Source organism: Triplophysa dalaica, chromosome 8 (assembly GCF_015846415.1).
Source record: "Triplophysa dalaica isolate WHDGS20190420 chromosome 8, ASM1584641v1, whole genome shotgun sequence".
In the NCBI taxonomy this organism is placed as follows: Eukaryota; Metazoa; Chordata; class Actinopteri; order Cypriniformes; family Nemacheilidae; genus Triplophysa; species Triplophysa dalaica.
Window position 1 is genome coordinate 19945542 of NC_079549.1, and position 15327 is coordinate 19960868.

General features: G+C 37.2%; 1 protein-coding gene across 1 annotated transcript; it reads right to left on the reverse strand.

The window, feature by feature from the left end:
• Positions 1 to 32: 32 nt before the first annotated feature.
• On the reverse strand, positions 33 to 15095 carry LOC130427231 (uncharacterized). Its single transcript, XM_056754496.1, has 19 exons — positions 14875 to 15095; positions 14123 to 14204; positions 13535 to 13628; positions 9560 to 9728; positions 8005 to 8132; positions 7770 to 7843; positions 7417 to 7596; positions 7138 to 7319; positions 6821 to 6939; positions 5670 to 5773; positions 5356 to 5487; positions 4137 to 4309; positions 3925 to 4055; positions 3631 to 3761; positions 3386 to 3550; positions 3087 to 3295; positions 2810 to 2940; positions 2315 to 2429; positions 33 to 2016 (listed from the first exon to the last, which is right to left on the reverse strand). Exons 2-19 carry the CDS (start codon positions 14189 to 14191, stop codon positions 33 to 35), a joined length of 4290 nt encoding a protein of 1429 aa, XP_056610474.1. The 5' UTR covers positions 14192 to 14204; positions 14875 to 15095.
• Between the last annotated feature and the right edge of the window lie 232 nt (positions 15096 to 15327).

The window sequence follows — 15327 nt, forward strand, 5'->3', positions numbered from 1 at the left end:
TGAACCATGAACAGCACCAAGAATACCATGAATTACATCCTGAGGTAGACTTCCAGTCTCATTAGAAATCTTTCCAGAACCACACTCATAGCACGAATGATGGAATTGGTGAAGTTTTCACTTTGAAGACCACCATCACTGTTAGCTAAGTGTATAGCGTAGTTTACAGATTGAGAGACCTGTTCAACAACAGCGAGTAAGGCTTGCTCCTCTAGGTAGAGTAGTGGACTCATGGCTTGAATGAGACGCTCCAGATCCATCCCAGGTGTTGTGATATCTAGAGAGCTAATGTCCCACTGGAAGATTCTGCCAAGTGCTGCTGTCAGTTGCGGGTTAGTGATCCAATCCTTTGTCAAATTGAGGTAGGTCATGATTTGAGCGTCAATCTCATCTGGGATATTGGCATTCATTGGCAAGCCAACAAAATCAAAGAACACCTGTTGGATTTCAAGGTTCGTTTTGATCAGTCCCAGCTCACCTTGCAATATGGTCATGATCGCATTGGCAACTTGTGTAAGATCTTCACCATCCAGAGGAAGCTTCACATGAGCAGTCAAGTTTTGGATCTGATTCATTATCAGTGTGTTCAACTGTGTCTCTGCGTTGATCAAGTCCACATGCTTCTTGGCCATGTGAATCAACGGTTGGAGAATCTCTGCAAATGTGCTGCCGCTGGTGGCATTCCCAAGCTTGTTTAGGTACCACATTGTGATTTCTCCATATACCTTCTGTGCAGAATCTCCATGAGCCAGCAGTGTTGAGTTTATGGTGTGATATGGATACCTTTCTCTGAAAGAGATTCTCAAAAGGTCTTCCAGAATGTTCAGCTCACCTTCAATCACAGTCACATTGTCCACATGAAGACTTTGAAGGTTTTGTCTGATGGTTGACAGTGTTGTTGTAAGTACCTCTTCGGTCACCCCAAGTGCGTTGGTTTCGGGACTGGAAAAGTTATTTAATCCTGCAGCAGTTATGCTGAGCCAGTGTCCAAGAGTTGTTTGAATGTCTTCTGCCACAGGTAGCAATCGAACAGCACTCTGAATGAACTGAAGTACACAGCCGGCTTCTCCATAGAGGGGACTTTGAGAATGAACGCTTTGATTGATCAGGCATTGTGGGGTTTGAAGGATCATATTTTCGACAGACAGATCCAGCATATTGTTGAAGGCTGACCCATTATATCTATTAATAGCATTTAGGACTTGTTCTAGTTCCGAAAGAGTGAGATTGGAGGCTTGTAGCACGTCATTAATACTTGTAAAATTTCCATTAGAAGATGCATAAATCTGGTGAAGAAGATGTTGGACCTTTTTGACAATCTCACTGGTGGATTCTGCTGGCACTGACATGCTCCATGGCAAGACCAGAGATAGCACGTCACCAACAACAGAGAGAGTCATGTTACCATTGACCGCTAGGCTATTAAAAGGTTTATCGGGAAGGAGGGAAACGGTGAGATTAAGAAGCTCGAACACCTTTTGGGTGTTACCAATACAGTCCTGACCAATAGCTGAGCAGATCTTCAGATCTCCAATCAGGGCATGAGTGTAGTTGAGCACTGCTTCTACCTGATGCTGTTGCTGTGATGGTAAGACAGTTCCAAGCTGGCGCAAAATTTCAGTCAGCACAGCAAACTCCCCCTCATTGCGTAGCATCAGTACAGAATCGTTTCGCAGGAACTGAAGGATATTCTGAACAACTGGGTCAAGACGGGAGATGGGCAAACCATCGGACAAGATGTTGTCAAGCTGTCCCAATCCAAGAGAGGCCATGATGTCATTTAACAGTGAGTGTGAGATCTGAGTGTTAAACTGCTCAGTGGACTCAATATTGGAGAGAAGCCGAATTTCTTTATCAACTGTATTGATGAGGTTTAGCAACAGGCCTTTTGCTGACATTGCTAAAGTATCATTTGTGAACAGTGGACTGGAGTTGCTGGCAAGAACCTGCTGCAAAAGTGCCATGTATCTGTCATCGTAGACGCTTTGAAGAAAAGCCAGTGTTCCCTGGATAGGTCTTAAAAACAAAGAGAAATAAATGAATGATGATTGTATAAAAAGACATTCAGTTTATGACACATCTTATTTAAACTTTCCATTATTTAGGAATTATACTACTTGTTAAACTCAATACTTGTTAAACTGGATACATTTGAATTATAAAACGTGTACACATCTATTACACAGGATACATATCAGCAGGATCAAGAAAAGACCACGAGCCGGGACTCAAACTCATGTTGTTCACACGGCCACACGCTCTGACATATTCAAAGATAACTTGAGTATAAATATGTCCCAAAGTAAATCCTTACCTAAGCAGGCTGGCAGGATTGCTTGACATTTCTGTGATCAGAGTTTGAATCAAGGGAACAAATGCTTCCCATGTGAAGTTGGTCTGGCATCTAAAGGCATATGACTGAAGAGTGCCTGCAAAAGTGTTTTTGTCACAAAGTAATTTCATTTTATTGATTACAGAGTCTAAATACTAAAATCAGTCCAAAAATATACAAAAGGTTTAATTATCCTTTACTGTGTTAAACAGTGGGACATTACTGATATGTTGCATTGAAATGTGGCAGCATATTTGGATGATGTTAGAAAACATAACCCATTGTATTACCGTGTCAAACAGCAAATACATATTACATAAATAAAATAACAGTTACTATTATGAATCAATTCCGCAACATGATCACATTTTAAGAATCAATTGAAGAGAATTGATTTATCATCGATTTGTTCAAAATGTCTGAAATATACACCTTTTTTGTATACATATGTAATCATATTCTTGTAATGAAACTTACAGTTTGGTGATGAGGTGACATTGGGTTGGTAGGTCATAATCCAATAAGCCATATGGAAGTACGGTTCCATGGAGGGCCAAAGATAGCTCTGCTCCAGCTGAGGACTAATGGTTTTAAACGTCTCCAAACCCCTGTTTTATAATAAGACACACAAAGAAAGATGAAGCTAGTCATGAAAATGATTCGGCTAACCATGTTTTCACATCAACTTTGTTGTTCCTTGTTTATAGTCATTTTTAACAAGAAACATTCCGGCCCAAAAGCAATGGTTTCTGACCTGGTCATAAGAATCTGGGACAAATGAACTGGAATGTGCGCTGACATCCACGCTGTGAAGTTTGTCTGGCCAAGCTTAGCTACCAAGTTTAGGAGGGCAGTACCATAAACCATGGATGTTGCTGATACTGTGTGCCACTCTGACATGATCACGGAGGGTGTGACATTATACTTCACATTTCCATAAACAATGCCAGCCAACTGTTCAAACTGTAATGACATTATTATTATAATTAGATTAATAGTCATAGTTGATATCATATTCAGAGCATCACTTCTTAATACAGTATGTCCCCATACCTTTTCAGTTATGGGGTTAAGTGATGTCAGCAACATTTGTTCAAGCCACGTGTTATTTTCAGAGCAAATCAGTGTGTTCCACAGCTCAGGGTTCACAGAGGTGTATGCCGACATCCATGCCCAAGGAGCATACAGGTCACTGCAGTTAGTGTTGCCTTTAAAAACCTGTTTTAAACGTTGAGGCAACGTTAATACTTGAACATAATCTACATTAAGCGCATACATAATTTGCTTTTTCAACTCACTTTGATCAGAGTTTGCTCGATGGAATCAATGACGTGGTCAGCCAAGGCGTAAGCAACGGTCTCATTCTGAGCTAAGGAAAGGAAGACTTCCTGGAGAATCTTGGTGTCTTTCAGGACAGTGTTCAGAAATGCTGCGAGACGGATAAATGAACACAGATTTTAAGTTATTATTGTATTTATCTACTAAAGTTTAATGTTGTCACTCTCATTGTTCATTTATTTATTTGAATTAAAAACATTTCAAGTAGCTTCCCCAACATATTTTTTTTTTAATCATAATTTTCTGGTCCTTACGCATCTGCACTTCCATTGCAACTCTCGCCATCTGCATAGACGAATGGCCAGCCATCAAGAAAGTCTGAATGTATTCCCAGCCAGGCAGTCCACGCAATAAGTCCAATGCTGCATTGCCGATTCCAAGGAATCTGTAGAGGACAAACCAGTGATGAGATAAAACAGATATAATATTTACTTGAATACAGTATGAATAAATTTGGTTGACATACATTTTTTCCCCCACACTCTGTGGTTGAGCGTCGCTGGTGCTGCGTGAGGACCTGATGTTTTTAAAAAGAGCTTGGGAGCTTGCTGGAGAGATGAGGCCCAAGATGTTGCTCACCATCTCTTTAGCAAAGGCAATGTCTGCTGAAGAAGAGCTCTGACTCCATGCCACCAGCACCTGTTGTAATGGAGAATACACATTTTGGCTTTATGTTTGGTCTATAATATATTTAAAACATATAAAATGAAAAGATAATGACAGAATATAAGATAAGGTCACTTTTATTTGTACATAATACTTCATGCAATAAAGTTTGCTAAAAGGGACAGTTCACCCAAAAATAAAAATTCTTTCATCATTTACTCTGTCCTGAGTTGTTACAAATTTCTTGAAATGTCTTTGTTCTGATGAACACAGAAAAGAGGATATTTGGAAGAATGCTTGTAATCAAACATTTCTTGGCCACCATAGTAAAAAAAATTACAATGGTAGTCAAAAGTGCCCGGAACTGTTTGCTTCCTACATTCCTCAAAAAATCTTCTTTTGTGTTCTTACTATGGTAGTCAATGGTGACCAAGAACTGTTTGATAACAAGAATTTATCCAAATAAAACAGGAACACCTGGTTCCTTTGTGAGACGTAAGGATCACGTGCAGTCCGACTGCTTTTAATTTCAGCAAATAATTGCGTGTTTAAGTCCTGGTTTCTTTGTTTGTCCAATTGAAAGCAGCCATTTTGCTCTGTGTTTTACCACTCAAGGGAACGTGTCGTGGCACTCGAGGGGGTGTGTCCCGGCTTGTTCACGTGGGAAGGTGACGTTAATGCATACCCTCTTAAGAAATTTAATTGGTTATAAATAATTAACTTCGTACAAATATTGTCGTGTCAGGACACTGGAACACACATCATGAAACCAGGGCTGCGGTGGGTAAAAGGGAACTGTTCAGTTCTGATGACTTTTAATTTGAAATACTGTTTTGTTGTTTGTTTCCACACCATATTTGTTTTCAACATGTTTTATACTTTATCGCATTTCCGACATACATGAAACATATCAGGTAAGGATCAGTATTCACAATTCAGAATGCTGTGCACTTGTCTGGGTTCACTTGTCTGTGTGGCGCAAAACAAGACAAAAGTGTCCCAATGTTGTTATGATAAAGAGCCGCACTTTAGGAATGCCTACATATTACGACATATGCTGTAGATGTTTTTTTATGTACCTGCTGGGCAACCTTCCCCTTATGTATCGCTTGAAATATCTGTCTCACTTCCCAACTCCAGCAATAAGAGGCCATGATGTTATTCTCACACAAAAATATATTGAAGTCCTCTTCGATGAGCAGCACTTGAATCTAAAAAGAAATCAACAACTACATTTCGAGCAAAAACTGTATGGCTCAGTTTCAAAACACAAACTGCCTACATACAATAGGATTATATATTTTGTTTACAGTTTGAATTATGTTAAACATGAAGCAGAGAATGCACGAAATGTATAGAACATGTACTGTGTGGAACAATCATGAAGAAGTACCTTTTCCAGAGGAATCTGGATTTGTCTGATGAGGTCCTTTATCTCTGAGGCGAGGGGATCAATGCTGCTTTGTGTCAAGACATCACTTAATTTGATATACGTATCTATTTTGAAAAGAGAGAGAAAATTGAGATTGCAACTCTGTAAGGCTGAAAAGTGAAGGGCTCGTCTGTGAACATAAATGCAGGCAGGTAACATTCAAAAATGACTGAAGCATGTTATCTGGATGAGTCAGAACACTTATTGCATCAGTTAACACCAGTGGATCCTGTATTTCTAAGTACTAGAATAATGAAACATATCTTTCAGTGATGGTAAGTAGTAGGGGTCTCACAATATACCGGTTTTGATAATAATTGTATCATTTATAATCGCGATTATTGATATCGTATTAATGCTACACATATGACAATAGTGTTTTTAAAAAGTTGATTTAAGGTTAATGGGTGAATTAAGGATTAAATGGTTACAAATTATTTCCTTCTCTGCGTCACTTCAGTCATATACAGCCATTAAAAGTTGTACTGTACACTACTGTATGTTGTGTTAAAATGATTTACAAATAAATGTGAATGATTGATAGACCCACTGGTTTCCATATTTCCTAATAAATGACATTGCAAGGTTCACAAGCAACCTTTTACTAGCCTTAGTAGTTAGGTCTCAAGCAAATATGCACAAAGACACCCCGAGCACTAGATTGTCACATCAATCAGATATGCTGATTTTAAATATTTTTGATATGACTTGTTAAGACTTGAAATATGACATTCAAGTTAGGATGAAAATTAGCCTTTGGTTTAATCGGTACGATGCGTCAAATGGACATATTTACCTTAAACTTTGTAAACAAGTTCCCCTTGTGTTCCAAAGGTTCAGAAGGTCTGTTAATAATATAATTTATGATAAATATCTTAATATGTTAATCAATTGTTCCATCACGGAAAGCCTACTGTCCGAGCCTATGAATCCTTCTGAAACAAGGAAAGTAGGCCTACTGCAACCTCTTACTATATGCTTCTTGGCTGATCAGTACAAAACAAGTCGAGAGAAACATGTGCTCCTATTAAAACTGACTAGATTAAAAGGAATTGATGAATCATGTGGAAATGATTAAAAAAAAGAGCATGTCGAGCAGGTCTTCAACTTACTTCTCCCTTGCCAAGAGCTGGTGTAGTTGAAAAAGCCAATGGCTTTATCGATGACTGGGTTCACGACGGAGGCAGAAAGATTGGCCTCGGGAAAAATGCTCTGGACGAAGCTCAAGACACTATGCAAATAATCAAGTTTGAGATTCTTTTTAAAAAAAAGGTCACACAACATACTATTTGAGAAACATACGATAAAATCGGACAGAGCACTTACTTACATACCTATTTAATTACAAAACACGTTTAAAATAAACAAAATAAACGAGCATACCGCCCCCTACAAAAAATCTGATTTATGTGAATTCCTGAATACAAACTTTTTTAGATTTCCTAATTCCACCGCTCCGGTTTTTAGCTTCTCTTTATCTGTGGGCTTTAGGAAAAGATCAGGCAGGCCCAGCAAGAAGTCCCACACTGACGTTTCTTCTTGAAGCCTATCTACAACCACCACGCTCTCCCCGACTGCATTCAACACTTCTTCTGGGTTATTCAGGAACACCTGACATCCCACACAGAAAAAATACACAAACATAAAAGCTTATTCTTATTATTTTAAGAATAATGAGTTGCGAGTTGTGTGGGCTGTTTGAACACACCTGGTTTAGGGTTATTAAGGACGCTTCCAGAACAGTGTTGTTGGACCTGCAGAAGTTTATTAGGCCGTATGTCAATGAATCCACTTGGGCACTGCTTGATATGTTCATGGCAGTCATGGAGAAGTTGCAGATGGAATTTTTCAAGACGCTAACAGAGTCCCAAACAGCTTCCATTGAATCCTATTAAACAACAAAATGAAGTGAGCCATTTTGTTGGCCGTTTTAATGATACAAATGAATAATAAATAACTGGTAAAGTTTAAAATCAAATTAGCATCAGAATTTTTCAAATAACAAGTTATATGTATTTAAGCATGACCGTCATTTTTAAGTATGTACGTATAGTGGCTAACCTGATCAACCAGTAAGGTGTTGTTCAAAGCCTCCATGACTGAGGTTACATTAGGTTGTGACTTAAGGCTGGAATCTAAACATAAAGCACTGTTACCACAAACTATAAAACAAAAACACTTGTGTACTAATAAATACTGCACGCATATCAGGGTTTAAATTTAAATTTCCATTTTAAATAGTCTAACATATAATGGGTGATATTTTATTTGATAGGATTTGAAACACTGCACATACTGAGTATTCGGTCCCATAAGTCTATGAGTTCTGGTTGATTTGCTGTATCTCTTTTAAGGATGGAATGAAAAAGGCCTCCCTTCTGGAGATGAGCCAGGGGAGGTAAGTCATGAAGCAGTGATGGAAGACTAAAAAATACAGCAAAGCATTAATCAACACAAATAATTGAAAAATACCTCAACAAAAAAGAGAATTCTGTCACCACACCCTAATGTCTAACAAAACCTGTATGATTTTTTACCATGCAACAAAACACTTTGAGCACTGAAGAATGTTTAGTGCAGTTATGTGGGTAAGAGTTACCATGAATGTCAATCTACAAAAAGGACAAACCCTCTTTTGTGAGAAGCAGGCAATGTACAGAATTAAATGTTCCTTTAAGATACAAGATCCGTCACCTTAACCTTCAAGTTGGAAAAATACCCATGTTAGTAAAAAACTGTTTGCTTTCCTACATTCTTCCAAATATCCTCTTTTGTGTTCAACAGAAAGAAATTTATAAACGCAGTTTTTCCTCCTATGGTAGTCAAGATTTTCCTGGGTTCTTTTCTCAGGATAAAGAGAGTGGGAGATTCCCTTTTTTGTTCTCGGTTCAATCTGATAAATCACCAGAATGTGTTCATCACTTTGTGTTTTTTGATCTGCTACTCACACAAAGAAAATATGTTATTATAGAAGCCTGCGGTAAGTCTGAACAGATTTTATTGTGTTCAGTGACAATTATCGAAAACATTGCTGAACAATGTTGTGTTGAACAGTGTTTTATAAACGGTGGCGCTTTACAAACAAACACAAAAACGAATAAAAGAAGAATCACATGGAAAGATTACAGTAAAGTACACAACATTAAAAATTGTGTCGCCTTGTGAAACATTGACTTAGTGAGATGGCACAAACAATAATTATGGTCTCAGCTGGTTGACAAAAACACAGAATGAGATGGAAACAGTAAAGACCTAAACGTCTTATTAAGATTTACAGGGTCAGATCAACTCAAGTTTGAAGTCGCATGCTGAACATACAATGAGGGTCAAAGATTTTTTCTTTTGTATTTTTTGTACTTTAGCTTCAAAAGTCTGAGTTGAAATGTCTATTAAAAACTATGTTTCATAATGGTCCCACTGACTAAAAAGGTTTTTACTTAATTAACAGGACATTAGACACACAGAGCTAAAAAACCTGCCAATGAACGAGTAGTTCAGTAAACATTACTTCATTAAAAAAAAGCCCAGAAGTTACTGCCGGACAACAAACCGAAGTGCATTCTTCTTGTAAACAGTGACTTAGCAAAATAGATAGCAATGTCGTAGGAGGTATTTTGTCTTACCAGTGATGCATCAAACTAACAGGTGTGGCATTTCTCGACATAAGCGAGTTTCCATTGGCTTTTTTGAACGATCATTAGCAGTTAAGTCAAAACGTCCACCCTTACTATAACTCTAGCTGATTCAGGAAATTAAAATGAACAATGACATTGTTTTCGAATAATAGTCATGGTGTTACCTGCAAAGGCTTTCAGGGAAAACAGTACAGCGAGCGAGAGGTCATGTGTTACCTGTGAGATTGGACATCCCTGCGTCGTCGATGACCCGTGTACCAAACGGTTTTAGACTGTCCTTGTGTTACGTAGGATTTGTTCATGCAGTGACTGTCTGTGCTACACATGAGCGTCTGCAGGAATGGGAAGAACCCGGTGCTCGGAAGGTTGCGTGGTGCCACATAGCCTAAAAGAAGCATAAAATATATATTTTTTTCTGTTTTTCAACCATAGACACATTAATATTCCTGGGATGGAATAGTGTTTTTCACTCTGCATACTGTTATTTAACTCGGGTATATCGTTATTATTAGTAATAATCCATGTTTGATTTTGTGAGCCCCTAAAAGGGCACACATTTCAGTGCGTCATAAGGTATAGGGTATGTACATCCAAGAGTGATCACTTAAAAGCTTTCATTCTATTATTTGAGATAGTTATGCAATGTTTATCTGGCAAACAGTGTTGACAGAATAAAAACCATGAACCCATGACCTACTTGGGGTGTAACAAATGTACAATTCATCTGATGGCTTATGCTTATTGTATATACAGAGCAAACAAGATTCACATGAGGAATTATTCATTGAGTTGTTGCTTTGCTTAATTTTGTTATAAATTACCTTAAATATCAGATGTGGGATTATGAAATCCTAATGTTTGTCATTTTATTGCAAAATATTTCTGCTTTGAGCAAAAACAGATAACAAAGATTCCTAATTCAGACATTATACAATACAAAAACAAACAAAACTGAGAGTACACTTTACAGAATATCAAGAAACCTTATCCAAAACTACCATTCAAAAGAACCTACTGTTGACAAATTGATTTGGTACATTAACTTAGTGACTTTTAGCCTGTTCTTTATACAAAGCATCATCGTGACTTAAAATCATGTGCAGGTGTTGCTTTGTATGTTGCTATGGTCTCAATATCAGACAACGTGTGCACAGGCTGCCCACAAACCATCGAAAGTATAATTTATGGGAGTTGGATTTAAATCACTTTAAAGTCTGAGAAAAGTGACATTAAAATATTTGTTCTAAGTCTGTCTAAGCGTGCTGTCCGGGGAGAGGGCTCCGAGCCCGGGAATTTCTTCCGAACTTGGAGTACGATAATAGCCCAAACACAGAGCTCTCCCCTGTCGTCCTGTGGGAGTAAGCGGTCTCATGGTGAGGAGCAGGGGTGGTGGAGGGATGCCTGAAGACTGTTTTGTCTATTTGTAGTGGTTCTCTCAAGGTGATAAGGTAGATGCTGAGATTGCTGATAGAGAAACAGCCGGGTGGATTAACTGCTCGTGCTCGTATCATCATTTGTTAATGAATCGTCATTCACTCCATCCATTCGCGTATGTGTTAACCTTTGCTTCTCAGGCTATTTGGCTTGAGGTTTGTTGAGTTGGGCAGAGCAAGTTGGGGTATTTGGATGCAACCTTAGTTTTTGTAATCTGTTTCAGCAATAACAGGGATGGCGCCAAGGGGGAGCACTCACGGGCCATTTTCAGTTGATTCTTCCCGCTCTATAGACTTTAAAGGATTTGTGCTGTGACAATACAGCAGCAACCAGCTTTTCTCAATTTACCAAACACAATATCTTCACCATTCATTGAGTTTTGGGTTTCAACCCTTTGAGAATGACTCATCGTCTTTGTGGCTCATATAATGGAAAATTACTGGAAGCAGGATGCAAACAGAAAGTGATTCTCTTTTCAAAGAATTTAAAGTCTCAGCTAGTAAACGTTCACACCATTATCTGTACATCTCTCACGTATGTAAATATCAAGAAGAATATATTAACCAGAATCAGCTCAGAAATAAAAAGGTTTACCATTTTTGTTTCCTTGTCAAATGAGTTTTGGATTACTCATTGATGGATATAAACACACTGAGGCTAATTGCAGGTCATTAGGGAACAATTTACCAGAATGGCATAACAACCTGCTTCTCAAGAGGGATATGTGAAATAACAGAAAACGCCCAAAGGACAGACAGCTTCAGGTAATGTCGTCTTTACAGACAGAAACGACATAAAAAATATTCAGGGCTTAAAGCTTAGATTTTTTTTCTGGGCCAGAATGTCACATTCTGATTTTCCTTATCCAACCACAAAAATGATCCAATTTTATTTTAAGTAAAACTGAAAAGTTTAAACAATTTATACAAATTTATTTATTTTTATATTATATATTCATAGCATTTTAGGAGTCATATGACACGGCTCAAAAAAAAAATTTTTGTGTCTCTTCTTTGCCCCGCCTCGCTGAAACTTGTTGATTTTTTACAAAGCTCATCACTCTCAAAAGCAAGGTGTGCTATGATTGGCTAGTTAACCAGTGTGTAGTTATTGATCGAATACTGTAAGCATGTGACGGAAATGTAACGCCTCTTACCAAATTTGGAACATCAGGTTCCAAAGCAATTGTACTCAAGGTACTGACTAACGTATACATTTGGGCAGTCTTAGTCAATTCATACCAGGAACTGACTTGGATTTGTGGGGGTGTGGTAACACCAGGCGGTTTAGGCAGGTCTGGGTGAGCATTCGCGTTAAGATAGAAGCCATCTTTTGTTCCGACACTTTAATTTTTGCAATTAACGTGTCTAATACATGCATGGGCAACTTATAAAAACCCAAAGACACATAAAAACACGTATTCGTGCCATATGACCCCTTTAAGATTAACCACTCTACCATTACATTTTACATTTACCTATTATATTTACTATATAAACCATTAACCATCACATTTTCTTTTTGTTCAAATGCTGTTTTGTGGTACCAAAGGCCTATGATGCAAAACATTACTGACTTGTTTTTATGTCCAAGTACTGATGGTTAAAAGACTATAAATCCTTCTTGCTATTCTAAAAAAAAAAACGTTTTGTTTAGGGATCCACCGATACCATTTTCTAAAGACCAAGGACGTGTACAGTTCTCTCAATTCTGAGGTATCGGTCTTAGGTATCGGTGCATTTTAACAAGTACAAGTACATGAGCTAAGTATAAAACTCATCCCTAGTTTTGTCTAATCAGTCATTAGAAAGACTAGAATTTTCCCAAGCTAGACAATGTTGTAAGTTGTTCCCAAGAGATGAAAGAGTGCATTAGTTGTGTCAAATTAAACACTTTTTACAAACAATCTGAAGATGGAACCTCAATCACAGAATGAACCAAACCATCAACATTATGTTAGTTACAATTGAGCTACACGCATTAGAAAGGGAAGTTACAGTACACTAAGTGCAGTGGCAGTCAGAAGTACAATGGTGATAATATGAGACCATGATCTCCATAACTCCCCAGAGTCTAACCTTCTCTGAACTGAACCTGCAAACCTTGACTTAGCAGCCTAGAACCCAAGAAACAGTATTCAATAGATAAACTTTGTATCCTTTTTACTTCCCGATCATGTTATTTCAAATGGGTTTTTCTTTCTTAAAAGTGGTCAATATTTTTTCATAAATCATAAATCAAAAGATTCAATGATTTAATAATCTTGTCATTGAACGAGCAAAGACACTTTGAAAGAGAAAAGCAATATACTGTATAAAATTCAGTCTGTCTCACACAAAGGTATCATATGACTTTAAAAGACATGAAAAACTTTGTTATTCAGACCACTTTAAGATTTATACTGCTTTTTCTGTCATTTTGAAGCTTGACCTAATTACACAAATAACCTTTTGGAAAAAGGTTTACACGTTTAAAGAAGCAAATGACAGACTTTTGATTTTCAAATGAAATATTCCTTCAAACCTTTGCTTAATATTACACCCTGTTTATCTTAACCATGACATCTCTTGCAATGGGATTAAACAAAGAACAAGATATCAAGCTGAACAACATTCCATCCTTTTTCCTGTCACATCTATTGATGTAATGTTTACTGTTGAAGTGTTTCATGGTAGAATAATCACATAATAAAATTCCACACGTAATTAATTTCCTAATGTTTATCTAGGCCCACAGAAGGTGGAAGAGGGTACATACATGTGTCTTTGAGTTGTGGAGGGAACTGTGTACGTGTGATGGCCAAGATGATGAAGATGACAATTGGCCAGATGATGAGAGCCACCGACCAGGCCTGGAAACATAGAAAGCAGCCTATTACAACACATTATATAATATATATTTATACAGTGTAAATTGTATTTAAGTGCTGTATGCATCAAGTCTATATTATACTACTATTTTATTCAAAGTCAAAGGAATATTCTGGGCAGTCTAACTTGACAGATTTTAACTGTACCACTTCATAAGTGGTACAGTTTATATGAGACCATAACCTAAATAAAATCTAAAACCATGTTATTTTTTGGTTACATGAAGAGGACACATTTAAACCACAGCTAATTGAATTTAAAAGGAAAGAGGAATTACTTAATTTCAAACAATTCATAACACAGCCTAATATAAATTATCTTCTGGAGAATTTTACACAAACTGTGTTTAATACAGACATTATTATCACTCCATGAACTAGTTCTTCTATATTTGACAAATTATTTTTCTAAACGTACAGTCCTATAGGAATAAAAACGGTGTCATGTAATCAGATTTGGCTGTAGGCCTACTTACCGGCTGCCTGATGACACCCAGACCATTTTTCCAAAGAAGAAGTTTTAATTGTTTTACGAAGGATGCCATCGGAGGAAAAGTGCTGATTGAGACAAAAGAGAAAATTGATTAGAATTGTAACTTTTCCTATGTTGAAAACTATTTTTTATTTAGACAAAGTATTTAATGGCAATAACCAAGCTTAAAAAAATAAGAAATGTTAAACGTCACTGTATTAGGCCTTGAGATAATATAACATAATAATTGGACAGTGGACAACAGGTGCATTTCATCTACAAATTTCATGTTGCATTGTAAAAGTCATTTGGACCTTGTTAAAAACAAAAGTGAGATTTAATAAGAGTGAGATTAGAATAAAACAAGAAACATTTTCTTAGAAGTTCACTTTTTAAAACTAAAGACGTCAAGATAACATTTTTATAGAACAAGGTGGCTTAGGCTATTATTTTAAAGGGGTAAATACCGGAATATACCGTAAATACAAAATCATTTAAAACGAATCAAAACCCTATTTGCACAACAGAAAATGAATCATGGCTGTTTTACAAAAAAAGTCTTGTGCGTTATACAGAAGCTCTAATATAAAAAACATTTAGCCTATTTGGGATCGTACGCATCAAAATAAATAAATAAATCAGGACCGGATAGCCACGCAACATCATGACATGACTCTCTATTTGGCTACTTATAATAATATATATTGAATTTATGATTAATCACATGAAATTCTACGTAAATGAACGTATATTTACCTTGGCCTGTTTGTGTATTTTGTTCAGTTTATCTTGTCCGGTGCAAGTGATGTATATACATTTTGCCAGGTGATTCCTAGCCGAAAGCTCTCTCCATGTGATGTATATAAACAGACAAAAATAAATAATAACAACGCAACGTTAATAAGATTTACAATGTTTAATCTCGCGCAAAAAAGGTTTGCTTTTCTCCTCGTGTCTTGGCGCCGCTGTGTGTTATCTAGTAGATGTGTATGCTCATTGACTTTCTCAGCACAGGTGAGACGCTTGTGGGTGTGACGTAGAACCCGTGTTTTACAAACACCTTGTATGACCGGTTTATCGTGTGTGTGTGTGGCGCGCGCGCTTGTATGGAATACCAAAATGTCACCATTGTGCTTTAGTCGGTGTTATAAGGTATTCACGCAACTTCTTGGTTGGCAATGTCTGAACGGGGAACTACTTTGAAAAATG